The 11,558-nt window shown below is 50.3% G+C and overlaps 6 protein-coding genes across 6 annotated transcripts; 4 read left to right on the top strand and 2 right to left on the bottom strand.

Moving 5' to 3' along the window:
- Nucleotides 1–203: 203 nt before the first annotated feature.
- Nucleotides 204–870, top strand: Z518_08385 (uncharacterized protein; the record flags this gene model as incomplete). The annotated part of the gene is made up of 4 exons (XM_013414126.1): nt 204–335; nt 387–457; nt 510–720; nt 775–870. 4 exons carry the CDS (start codon nt 204–206, stop codon nt 868–870), a joined length of 510 nt encoding a protein of 169 aa, XP_013269580.1.
- Nucleotides 871–1,224: 354 nt separating this feature from the next.
- Nucleotides 1,225–2,169, bottom strand: Z518_08384 (uncharacterized protein; the record flags this gene model as incomplete). The annotated part of the gene is made up of 2 exons (XM_013414125.1): nt 1,225–1,267; nt 1,364–2,169. The coding sequence occupies 2 exons, from the start codon at nt 2,167–2,169 to the stop codon at nt 1,225–1,227; spliced, it is 849 nt and encodes a 282-aa protein (XP_013269579.1).
- A 1,419-nt stretch (nt 2,170–3,588) lies between these two features.
- Nucleotides 3,589–4,044, top strand: Z518_08383 (uncharacterized protein; the record flags this gene model as incomplete). Its single annotated transcript, XM_013414124.1, has 1 exon — nt 3,589–4,044. The coding sequence occupies one exon, from the start codon at nt 3,589–3,591 to the stop codon at nt 4,042–4,044; it is 456 nt and encodes a 151-aa protein (XP_013269578.1).
- A 245-nt stretch (nt 4,045–4,289) lies between these two features.
- Z518_08382 (uncharacterized protein) lies at nt 4,290–5,408 on the top strand (the record flags this gene model as incomplete). The annotated part of the gene is made up of 1 exon (XM_013414123.1): nt 4,290–5,408. The coding sequence occupies one exon, from the start codon at nt 4,290–4,292 to the stop codon at nt 5,406–5,408; it is 1,119 nt and encodes a 372-aa protein (XP_013269577.1).
- A 657-nt stretch (nt 5,409–6,065) lies between these two features.
- Z518_08381 (uncharacterized protein) lies at nt 6,066–7,665 on the top strand (the record flags this gene model as incomplete). The annotated part of the gene is made up of 3 exons (XM_013414122.1): nt 6,066–6,567; nt 6,645–7,030; nt 7,084–7,665. The coding sequence occupies 3 exons, from the start codon at nt 6,066–6,068 to the stop codon at nt 7,663–7,665; spliced, it is 1,470 nt and encodes a 489-aa protein (XP_013269576.1).
- A 371-nt stretch (nt 7,666–8,036) lies between these two features.
- Nucleotides 8,037–9,669, bottom strand: Z518_08380 (uncharacterized protein; the record flags this gene model as incomplete). The annotated part of the gene is made up of 2 exons (XM_013414121.1): nt 8,037–8,870; nt 8,968–9,669. 2 exons carry the CDS (start codon nt 9,667–9,669, stop codon nt 8,037–8,039), a joined length of 1,536 nt encoding a protein of 511 aa, XP_013269575.1.
- Between the last annotated feature and the right edge of the window lie 1,889 nt (nt 9,670–11,558).

Below are 11,558 nucleotides of genomic sequence, written 5' to 3'. Positions count from 1 at the left end.
ACTGCAAGGTTGAGCCTAGGGGCGGAGCAAATCAATCATGCGCCACCACCTTTTTGTCACCACTCTGCCAGTGCCTTTCCGCTTTCCTTTTCCTTCCTGCGATATCAACGACTATCCCAATATCTCTCTTGCCCAGCACATCCTCGAGTGGTTTTCAGGAGTTAACATTCTCGCCCTGGTTGATTTGACGGTCCGTGGACAACATGAAGGTCCCAACCCTCCTCCTCTCCCTTCTTACCGCCACCGCTGTCTCCTCGCGATCCCTGTTTGGAGCAAACCAAAATACTCTCGTGGATGAGCCCAAATACCCTGTTCCTGGCAAGAATCCATTGAATGTGAGAAGGACATGATATATTCTACACAGCTTTGTTCTTACGGCCTTCCAGTTCTGTGCCGATCCCAGCGACTACATCCTGACGATTGATTACGTTGACCTAGAACCGAATCCTCCTCTTCCGTACGTTAGGTGCTGTTCTACTTGACTTTAAACCAAGCTGATGATATTGAAGAGGCCAAAAATTGACCATCCTTGCCAACGGCACTTTTGCCAAAGACGTCGACCCGGGTGCTACCGTTTTCCTTCAAGTTAAATATGGATTGATTACCCTTATCAAACAAGAGGCCGACCTCTGTGATAATCTGCCACAAGTGGACTTGAATTGCCCATTGAAGGAGGGCTCTATGTCGCTGAAGAAAGAAGTCGATATCCCTAACCAAGTGGTGAGCTCGACACACAATTACTCGATGGTGATAATTGATTGACACAATATCCAGCCTCCGGGGAAATACACCGTTCTCGCTGATGTCAACACGGTCGATAAGGAGAAGGTTACGTGCATGGAGAGCACGGTTTTCTTCTCCAGAGGGTGATTTGGTGCAACACGAAGGCTCACAAGCGGGATCAGCCTGCAAATTCTATGCGCATATCAGTTTGTGGTTTTCTCCCCCTTGCAAGGCGTTTACACCGGATGTGGGCTCGAGATTTTGAATTACCTTCCAAGATTATCAGCTCGACGTTAATAGAATCGACTTGCACCTTGGGCCTGCAAGGTGCCATGAACTGCAATTGCTAACTTTAATGCTCTGCCAATATTGATTTACGTGCCATTTCGACCATTGTACGTTCGTCAATTCCTCGTATGCACAAGCGCTCAATATGTCCAAAACTTCAATTCCAAAGATATCTTCGGCCATCTAGAAAAAGAAACCTTTTCCATGAATTCATCATTCCGGCTCCCAGATTTGCTTTGATTTGTCAAATCGATGCCTGTTCGAATTGGTTAGCTGGTCTTTCTAGGAGGGGATTGGAAAGGACACCAGAAGGAGAGGGGGAAAAGAAAAAAAGGGGGGGCGTAGCAACTACCAGTGAAAGCGTGTGTTTGTTAAAGACTTCTTCCCATATTCATCCTGAAGCACCTTCGCACTGTCTCGAGGCACTTTGACCCGGACACCCTCTAGGCTCGTATCGCGTAACGGAAACAAATCATCCCTCTGGTACTCATGACCGTCTTTGCAGAACAAAATCGGCGCTTGCGGCGGGTCTTGGACATCTGACAGTAGGGGGCGAACATGCACGGCTGTGATGTCGATGTACTTGCCGTTGGAAGTATCGATCCAGCGGCCGTCAATTTTGTTGGCGACATCACGGGTCGACGAAATCGAATGGTGCGGGTTGATATCCAGCAGGTATGTCCTGGGTTTCTCTTCGCCGGCCATGACATACCAGTACTCTGTCATGTTGAAGGGGACAAGATAGGCCAGCGTCTCAGCCGACATTTGCACGTCCAGGTCCGTATCCCAGGGCAGCAGTTTTTGATTCCAATACCAGCCCAGTAAGGCGCCGTGAGCGATCCATGTACCGTCGTCAGCGCCTAGCTGGCTCATGGTTGCCATGTAAGATTTCAGCAGTGCGACCAGCGCCTGCCGCGTTTCGGGGATCCCAGGGGGGTCCTTTGGTGCGAATCTCGGATCGCAATGGCTGATGGCTCCAAATTGTCGCGTGTGATACTTAAAGTCGATTTCGGTGAAGTACTGGTAGGTGCCTGGCATGGGCGGCAGAGGCGCCGGCGTGGGCGAACCAGACTGATGTACCAGGAACAGCAGCAGGGCCACTATTCCCAGCGAACACAGAAGGGCATTTCGGCTCCGTAGAGGCACGAACGCGGGCATAATTTGTGCCGGCAAAGGGGGAAGTCCCCGTCTGGAATGTGAAATATTGTGAATGAAGTGGCTCAGAGTACTGTTGGCCTCTCTCGGTGCCAGGTTCCATGTGTATGATGATGACTAACATATTATGTAATCATGTTTTCTGTGGCCAATCTACGCATGCCATCATGGCTTCAAGCAGTTTTAACAGAAACATGAGAGGGAACACATATTAACATCTTCAAAGATGCCGAAGTATTCTATCTCCATATGCCATAATCCAGACCTTATTGATGCAATGATCTAACTCCATTGGCAGTTGGCACATAATTGGTTCCTCTCCAAAAAGCCTTTGATTGACATGCTATTCTCCTATGTGCTTGCAATGCCGTCATAATTTCCTCGATCAATGACTCGGACGGACTTCGGGGCGTTCAATTGTTTGACGGAGTATCTCAAAGCTCTGGATAGCTTAGATTGCTTTGTCTTTGGTGGTTGGGTGTAGAATACAGCCCCCTGGCGGATAGGACGTAGCAGCCTGATGGTCGTATTGTTGAGCCGGCCGCAGCATTGGGCGTGGAGTTTAGGCCATAAAAATGACACAGGATAAGATTGTAAAACAGGAAATGGTATCTTCGGAACTCACATGTTCTTAAAGCTCCCGACTGGAGTGTAATGAAACTGAAGATTGAGAATACAAAGTTACTGAGGTACCCGATTCTCGGATAGAAGTTTCACCGATCCCGATAGGGTACTGGCCTTGCCAAGCCTCTGCAAGACTTTCTTTCATGTTCCTTTCAGCGTGCCTATGATTCTCCAGATATCTTCAGTATGAAGACGCGCAGGTCCTGATAGACCCAGACCTCGGAATGATCAAACCTAAGCAATCAAACGAGGTTTATATATCTGTTCCATCTTCGACGCTGACGTCTTCGCCCACTTCCGAGTTGGTCATTACAATCGGCTCTTGTACTTTACGATAGCCTCGTTGTCAAAGGCGAGGAATTGTATTCTTCTCCATTTGCCTGATTGACACAAGATATCTTGTCATTTGCTATGTTCCTGAGATTTCTCGCCGACATAGAAACCCCTGACCCTACCCATACTTTGTCTTACTTCTGCAAGGCTGAAAATATTTGATAATAAGCCATGCCTCGCTGCCTTAGCTGGTCCTGCCTCTGCCGTTCTGTTGATTCCAAAAGAGTAGCCTTGGAATACAGGGGTGCTTCTATCTTTATCCCTGCTTCTACCAATGTGCTGTGGCCCACCGGGTTGGACTCCTCCACCAGGGATGCTGATTCTCTCTGCACGCAAGACAGTTAGCTTCAGCATGGAATATGCCAAAATGGAGGTTACTTCTCCCTTTCAAATGCCCGCGATGTGATTGATATCTTCAGAAAGCCTGCTTACATCCTTGGAAGTCCCCACAACCTTACGATGAACATGATTTTTGGACTCAAGGGAGTTGATCTGGCGAATAATTTTGAGCTGATTCGTGGCTTGAGATATTCGGGAAACTTCCGAGGCGATGCTTGTGAGACTGCTATCTTAGGTGTTCGAACAGTGGAAGCGATGTACCACAAGACCGTTCTGCAAGATTGGACAAGAGAGGTTCTGTCTATCCCATGGAATCCTCATGGGAAAGGAACCACCCTCTCCGAGTACAAATACTATCGCAGTTTGACAGCGACCACTCCTTCGAGAATTCCAGCCGTTCGAGTCTCTTGCACACCCGCGCAAAACCTATCCCGGTCTGATTCGAAAGTCAGAGTTCCGTTCCTCGAACCAAATGGCTGCTCAGGCGGCTCACAGATGTCCCAATTTGTTGAATTCGACATGTCCAACAACTCTTCGACCAACAACATACATGCTACCTGGGGCCGATTAGTGGCATGGTGATCGTGACACTGCCTTTCAAGCCGGATTCAGACACGACCGCTGCAATAGGATGCTCAATAGATGCACGTTGGGCAGATGGCAGCGTCGTTACAAGTGATTTGCGGTCGTTCTCAACTTCGTCCAATCTCAATGTCAACTTTCAAGCTCCTGACAACATTGGTCCAGTTATTCCTGGCTCACCTACATCTATCGGTCGTCCGGAGTACTCAGAATTTCGCCCTGTGATTATGAATCCAACGTCGGCCATGGTCGACCTCCGTCAGGATTGGCTCTATGACCAAGGAGCACCTAGAACCAACACATCGCCGTCCGGGTTATCTGGCGGATGGAGCTCGACGAACCTGGACACTTTCCTTGGAGAATTGAGCTTTTGCCAGGGCGACTTATGCGCGGGAACAACAACACAGGCCCAGTCATGGAATGCCGAAGAAGACGGAAGTGTCAATCGGACGGTGGCCTTGGAATGGGCTTTGGCTCTGATAATTGTTGATGCCCTCTCACGTACTGGCAGCGGATATATCGTGGATATCAACGACGGGCCAATCTCTTCCTCTTGGACGATCCGAGGATACGAGAGAGTTCCTGACTTTCAGAAAGAGCTCCTAGGTGGCGGAGATGCTCTAAAGCGTCCTGAAGCCACCACTCCTACGACGGAAGGACGCATCGATATAACTATAGGAGGATACTCGTATCGCGCAAGTTCTTTGACGGACTACCTCTCCATCGCACTGTTCTTGACCCATATAGTTCTGGCATCGTGCCATGTGATCTTCATGGTCGGAAAGGGCCAGTCGTCGTCCGCATGGGACTCGATTTCCGAGCTGCTCGTACTAGCCCAGAATTCTCGACCACCCACAAAGGCGTTGAGAAACACCAACGCCGGTATCCAGCGACTAAACACCTATTCTCAGATTGCCCGACTCTACGTGGTCAAAATCAAACCATCGACCAGTTGCCAACAAAACGAGGATGATGATAATAATAACGTTAGCAATGTCGAGCTCATATTTGATGAAGAAATGGATGACGAAAACCCTGTCGGATCACAGTTTCAGCGAAGAAAGCGTTCGTCACACAACACCCACCACTCCTCCTCCCCCTCTCATTCGACCCAGCTAACATCTAGGGTACGAGAAGATGACGGAAGATTCGTCCCTGTTGTCCCTCCTACACAAGGGCCGAGGAAGGCTCACGTTCCAGATCGTGATCAGGGGGGTTGTAAATGCGCAGAGGCTACTGGTGTCACTCTCGACTACAGTAACATGGAGACGTTGACCAAAGTCCAAGCTGACGTGAAGTATGGAGATCCTCCTCCCTGGACTCCTCAGAAGAGGCGCCCATCTATTGACCGAATGACTATCTAGCGAGACACCACGGAGCTGGGCTCTTATATGCGACTATATTGCTCCAGCATGCGCTCCTTGAACATTACTTAACATGATTCTTGAATGAGAAAAGGAGATGGAGACAAGTCCTCGATGCCAGCCTCAGCCAGATGTGGGATTTTCGGTTCTGGACGAATCTGGGTAAGCAACATCGGCGCTAATACGGAGATCCCAATTTCTGTGCTGCCATTCTCTTCTTTCCTTCAACGAACGAGACTCTTCTCTATCATCCACGGAATTTGGAGAAACATCTCCTTGCCTTAGTGTCTGTGCAGCAACGACGAATGCCGATGAGGAGACGTATAGGCTCATCGAAACGCATGTCACCCATATGAGTTGGGGGTTCCCCCGCGGGGGAGATTTACAGGGGACATGTACATCGGTACCACTTTGAGAGAACCCACCATACATACCACGGACGTTGATATGTCCATGTTGATATTGCTCTTATAGGCTATGAAACGGACATCGGTCACCACACCGTCGGCCATTCTCCGTTTGTCCCCATGTTGAAAGGCAATAAGAGTTCGCTCTTAATCATGGGTTTAGACCCCCGTCTCACGGTCTACCCGTACTTTTGCCTCCTTGCTTGGTCTTCCCAGACGGACTTCTAGGTACAGAAACACCAAAGCCATAATGGAGAAGCCAACCGTCCCTGGGCATGAGCATATTGAGAGTGGCAGCCTCGAATTGAAGACACCTCTAGATACCAATGCCAGCTCCAGCGAGTCCATGTATAACGGTGAACTTGAGAAACGCAACAAACAACTCAATCGACGGCTCGACCTCCGCATCCTGCCGCTATGCTGCTGGGTGTATCTTCTCAACTTCCTTGATCGAGGCAACATCGGCAATTCGAAAGTGCTCAACGAAGAAACGGGCGATGACCTTCTTCAGAGAACACACATGACTGCCGACGGATATGCACTCACGGTGACACTGTTTTCGCTGGCATACGCCCTTTTCGAAGTGCCCTCGAACTGGGTCATGAAACACTATATACGTCCATCTCTGTGGCTTGGGATCCTTCTCTTCTGCTGGGGCGCTCTCACCGTTGGATTTGCCGGCGTTCAGAATTACGCCACCGTCGTTGCCTTACGATTTCTCATTGGAGCATTTGAGGCGGGCTTTTTCCCTGGTAAAGAACCAAGCCATAGCAGCCAAACCCCACACGCAAAGAAATAAGCCCGACTAATCGATCTATCCATAATACAGGCATCGTTTACTTTATCACGATCTGGTACCGGTACAATGAGCGCGCAGTCCGAATTGCTTGCGTCGTTGCCTTTTGTAATCTCGCCGGTGCCTTTGGTGGCGCTATTGCCTACGGCGTCGGCCACATCAACGGAACAGCCGGGTTAGAAGGGTTTCGCTGGCTCTTCATCATCGAAGGCATCATCACGGTTCTCAGCTCCCTGCTTCTTTTCGTCTGTCTGCCGGACTATCCGGCGCGGGCCCAATGGCTGAGTGACGACGACAAGCAGTTCGCCGTGTATCGACTGAGGGAACGAGGAGGCGGCTACAATCAAGACCATGCGAGTCGTCAAGAGGTCCTACAGACCTTCTTCTCCCCGCGAATGCTGGCCCATTACATCGCCTACGTGAGTCTACTGCGGCCATGTGTCCTCTGACTTTTACTGACCGTGGGAGATAGATCGCCGACGTTGTCCCTCAAGGCTCATTCACCTTTTTCACGCCCACCATCGTCACTGGTCTCGGATACAAGTCGATCCACGCGCAGCTCCTGACCGTGCCACCCTGGGTCATTGGCTTTTTTGTGGCCATCACCCTCTCATACTCCGCCGATCATTTCAACGCCCGTGGCTTGCATATCACAGTGGCGTCCGTCGTCGGTGGTGTCGGCTGGTTAAGTGCAGGACTCCTCCCTCATGACGCCTACGTGAAGCGGTACGGCTGTCTGTGTCTTGCGGCTTGCGGCGCCTTTCCCTGTGCTCCCTCCATGACCAACTGGGTAACTTGCAACACGCCTAGCTTCCTTACCATCCCATTTGCGATCGCTCTGCACAACTCCAGTGCTGGTATTGGGCAGATCATTGCACAGTGGATCTGGAAGGCTGATGAGGCTGAAAACGGCTATCCAACAGGCAACTTTACATGCGCGGCTTGCAGCTTTTTTGTAGCTGCTGTGGCCGCAAGTTTGAGACTGTGGTATGGAAGGATGAATCGGATTGGTGCACTAGATGCAAGAGGAGAGAAGAGGACATGGTCTTACTAGGCTGGCTTGAGCAATGGGCTCTTCCTGCTTCTACCGGTATCGACGGAAAGGCTGGTCGGGCCATCGAACCTGTACCACCGGCCCCGGAAATCGCATTCAAATATTTATGGAGGTGGGAGCGCATGTTCCAGATAAGATTAACTGATCGGGGAAAAAAAAATTAAAGATTCCTTTTCTATCTTTTGTTTTCATGACAAGATGGTATGTACCCCAAAGATGATGATAGGTTAGCGGCGAACCGAGATGTACATCTAGATAGCCAACCAAGAAACTTTGAATCGTCCCAAAAGCCGACTCGTACTTCCACTTCTGGTTCCAGTTAGCCACTCCGCCTATTATCTGTGTACGTGCACGAGTGTGTTCTGGTCGGTTTACGAAGTCGCAAAATTCAACCCACCACTCTTGACCCTCAATTTCTTGCCAAATATCTGCAAAAATACAATTAAAAGGAACGCAAACGCGCAAATCGCCGCCTGGATCCCAAAACTCACTTTTGTCCCCTGCGCTTGCGCCCAAGTGACCTGGAAATAACTGATGATGAACCCGCCCGTGGTGCGGCAGAAGTTGATCCAGGCGGCGGTCTCGCCTGATGCCTCAGGGTAGCTGTCGAGGTTATACGCGTTGAGGCCGACGGTGGTGATCATGATGCCGAACACGTAGAGGCCCCAGAAGAGGGAGGTGAGCATGTAATGGTATGCGTCTTCAAGGGCGAAGCCAAGGCCGACAAGGCCCGCGAGCATAAAGGGCGTGGACACCCACATGGCGCGCAGGCGGACTTCGGGTTCGAAATGGCCGTGATGTCGCGTGATGTAGGAAGTCGCGAGGAAGTCGTGGAGCCAGTGCCCGCAGATCTCGCCGAGGAGGGCGGCTACGATGGGCGTGAAGTAGAAGTAGCCGATTTGTTTGGGGCCGAAGTTGTACAGGGGGGTCAGGAAGATGGAGAGAGTCGTGTTGATGCCGACAACCCAGGCGAAAGTCAGGAGGTAGTAGAAGCAGGAGATGAAGACGGTAGGTTTGAGCACGACTTTAATGGGGCGCATGAGGGCTTGGGGAAGTGTGTTGCGCAGGTGTCGCGATTTATATTGAGCGATACCGACGAGGCGCGAAAAGTGGCTGCCTCGAGATGGTTGGTCGGATTGTGGGATGCGACGGTCGTAGTAGGTTTCTTCGACGAAGAGGATGGTGAGGACGAGGCAGAGAGATGTCTAAAGCAAATCTGGTGTTAGCTGGGCGCGTGACATCGTTGGATAAGGGGTTTCGGGTAAGGGGGGAAGGAGAAAACAATAAGGGGAAGAGACATACCTCTGCAACATAGACCCAGAAAGGAACTTGCCAGGGTTGTGTACTGATGATAAACGCAGCGAATAGTGGGCCGAAGTACGGTGACAAAATAATGAATGCCGCCCATATATTGATCTTCCTCGCTCTCTCGTGGAAGAAGAACATGTCGTAGATGAACATCAGGCCTCCTCCTTGGGAAACGGTGCTGAAGAAACCATTCAGGATCCGAGCGGCCATGAACGATTCAAAGGTCTGAGCTGCAGCGCACCAGATAGCGGTCGCGGCCGCAAGGACCAGGAAGTAGAAAAGCACAGGAAGACGGCCAAAATAGGCAGAGAGAGCGACCACGACGACACCGCCAGCGCCGAGCATGAAGACGTTGCCGACTTGCGAATGATTGACGTGATCGGGAGTCATGTTCCAGATCTCAGCTTGAGGAATCAATGTGACGGCTCCGGTTGCGCTTCCATAATCGGGGAGAAATGCCGACATGGAGATGATGATAAGAATGAGATGTTTCTTGAACTGGCTCCAATTGAGAGGGTCATTCGGGTCAGATGAGGGCTGAGGTAGCAGGATCGTGTGGCCATCTCGTGCTCGTTTGAGGTTGGCATGTTCAGGATCGCTGGCATCAATGACATAGCCTTCGAGATTCTTGAACTCGTGAAGCTCAGTGACGTTCTCTACGGCCGCGGGCTCGCCGAGTTCTTTGTCTTCCGTCATGATGAAAGGAGGTGTTTAAATAAACGGATCAGCTGAATTGAAATGGCTCTGATTTTGCCCCCGAAACTGAGACACAATGAAAGAATGGGGAGATGAATGGAAGTTGAACTTGCCTAATGCATGAGACGCGGACTCTCTTATTAAAAACTGATCCATCTTGTAGAATAAGAGTCTCACCCCGGGTCCAGCCCATTGAAAGGCTCCACGAGGACTATCAAAAACGGAGAATTCACTGCCTGTCTCCAGAAATGCCCCGGATGAAAGTGTCTTCGGATAATACCCCAACTTCCCCCCTTTCTTCTAGGGTCGAATAGCCTGTGGGGAATGTCGGTCCAGAATCAAGCGAGGATTCTCTGGTCTCATTGGCCATCAACAATGCTGTCTCCGGCTACTAGGCCCTCGGCAAAGGGTACGAGGCTGGCCAGGGTCGGCACCCGAAGCCTTTGGGCCCACAAACCCCCATTGTCTGCTTGTGTAATGTTTATCAAGCACTCGGGGCGTGTGAGGCTTAACTGTCACCCACCCACGAAATTGAGTTTTTGGCATTCGCTTATTCGGATTTCTCATTGATGGAATTGCCAGGTGAGATATCCATTCCTCCCCGGAATGCTCCCCCAACGAAGGTAGTGAACAGATCTAGAAATCGGCGCCCAAGAATCTCATTCGGCCAGAAAGACATGCATTCATTTTCTCTTTTCCGGGGCAGGAAATTGTCGGGATGGCAGCCCAGGTCTGTGCCATTAGCATGGAATGGTCGTAAGAGACGGCCTGAGATAGCACGCCGAAGGGCTCAAATATTTGCGTCATCAACTGCTAGCTTGTCGGCTATTCAGAAGCGACTTTCCCGTTCCCGAAGTATGCGAAAAGTTGGACCCGGGTCGTGTACCAAACCCATTTCCCTTGATAGGTTTGGGAAGATGGGGCGTTGACAAAGCCTTCATGTCTGCTGCGTCATGCAACATCGTAATGATATTGTGTTTTTTTTTCCCCTCTTCCCAGTCAAGAAATGAACACTTGAAAATGAGCTATCGGCAGTTTCAAACCTTTTCAGTGGCCTGCATTATCCGAACTCTCAACATGGGACCTATCAAGAAGACGTGGAATGAGTCTTGCTCAAGATTTTTCTGCTGTCGACATCAGCGTGTGGCATGGCTCCATAGATAACTTTCAACGTTGACTCACCTCGTTGTATTCGAAGTCCACGCTGCACTGCTAGAAGACACCGCCCAAAAACAGCCACATGATATGGTTCTTCATCAATTCGATTCCAAAGTATATAAAATACTCAAAGGTACCGAAGTACGAGGAGCCTCCAGATGTTGCCCTGAAGTCTGCGGGACACAATGACTTCCACCATTTCCCACCTAGAGGACGGCAAGGCCAAAATATTCGCGAACAGACCTCTCATCCGTGGCGCCAGAGCTGAAGAATCAATACTTCTTCACACAGCGTTCATGAACCCCGAAGTGATGCGATACCTGTAACGACCCCAACTCAGTCTCATCTCCACTCGCACAGAACTCAAAGGAGCACAAATCCACACATCACTGAATCGCAAAGAAGAGAGTGGATTGATAAAATGATTCAAGCTCTCAAACGGTGTGACGGACTTCATCATCTGTCGCAAACCGGACTTCGTTCCCATCGGCAAATTCAGCGTCCGCCGAGACTAAGAGATTGGATTTGTTACTCGCACGAGAATATTTGGGGCTCGGGTTCTCGCGCAGGAGGCGCTGGGGACAGTGATTCTGTATTCCTTCCAGGAAAAGGGGGATGAATGAGATCACTGCGAATATAGGGTTGCTCAGGAAACTGGGATTTGAAGTGTATAATATTAAGAAGACGTGAGTGGTCGGTAGGAAGTAGGTGAGGAGTATGCATTTGATCCT

Source organism: Rhinocladiella mackenziei (genome assembly GCF_000835555.1).
Source record: "Rhinocladiella mackenziei CBS 650.93 unplaced genomic scaffold supercont1.6, whole genome shotgun sequence".
In the NCBI taxonomy this organism is placed as follows: Eukaryota; Fungi; Ascomycota; class Eurotiomycetes; order Chaetothyriales; family Herpotrichiellaceae; genus Rhinocladiella; species Rhinocladiella mackenziei.
Note: the sequence above shows the minus strand (reverse complement) of the source record. Positions and strands in the feature narration are given on the sequence as shown.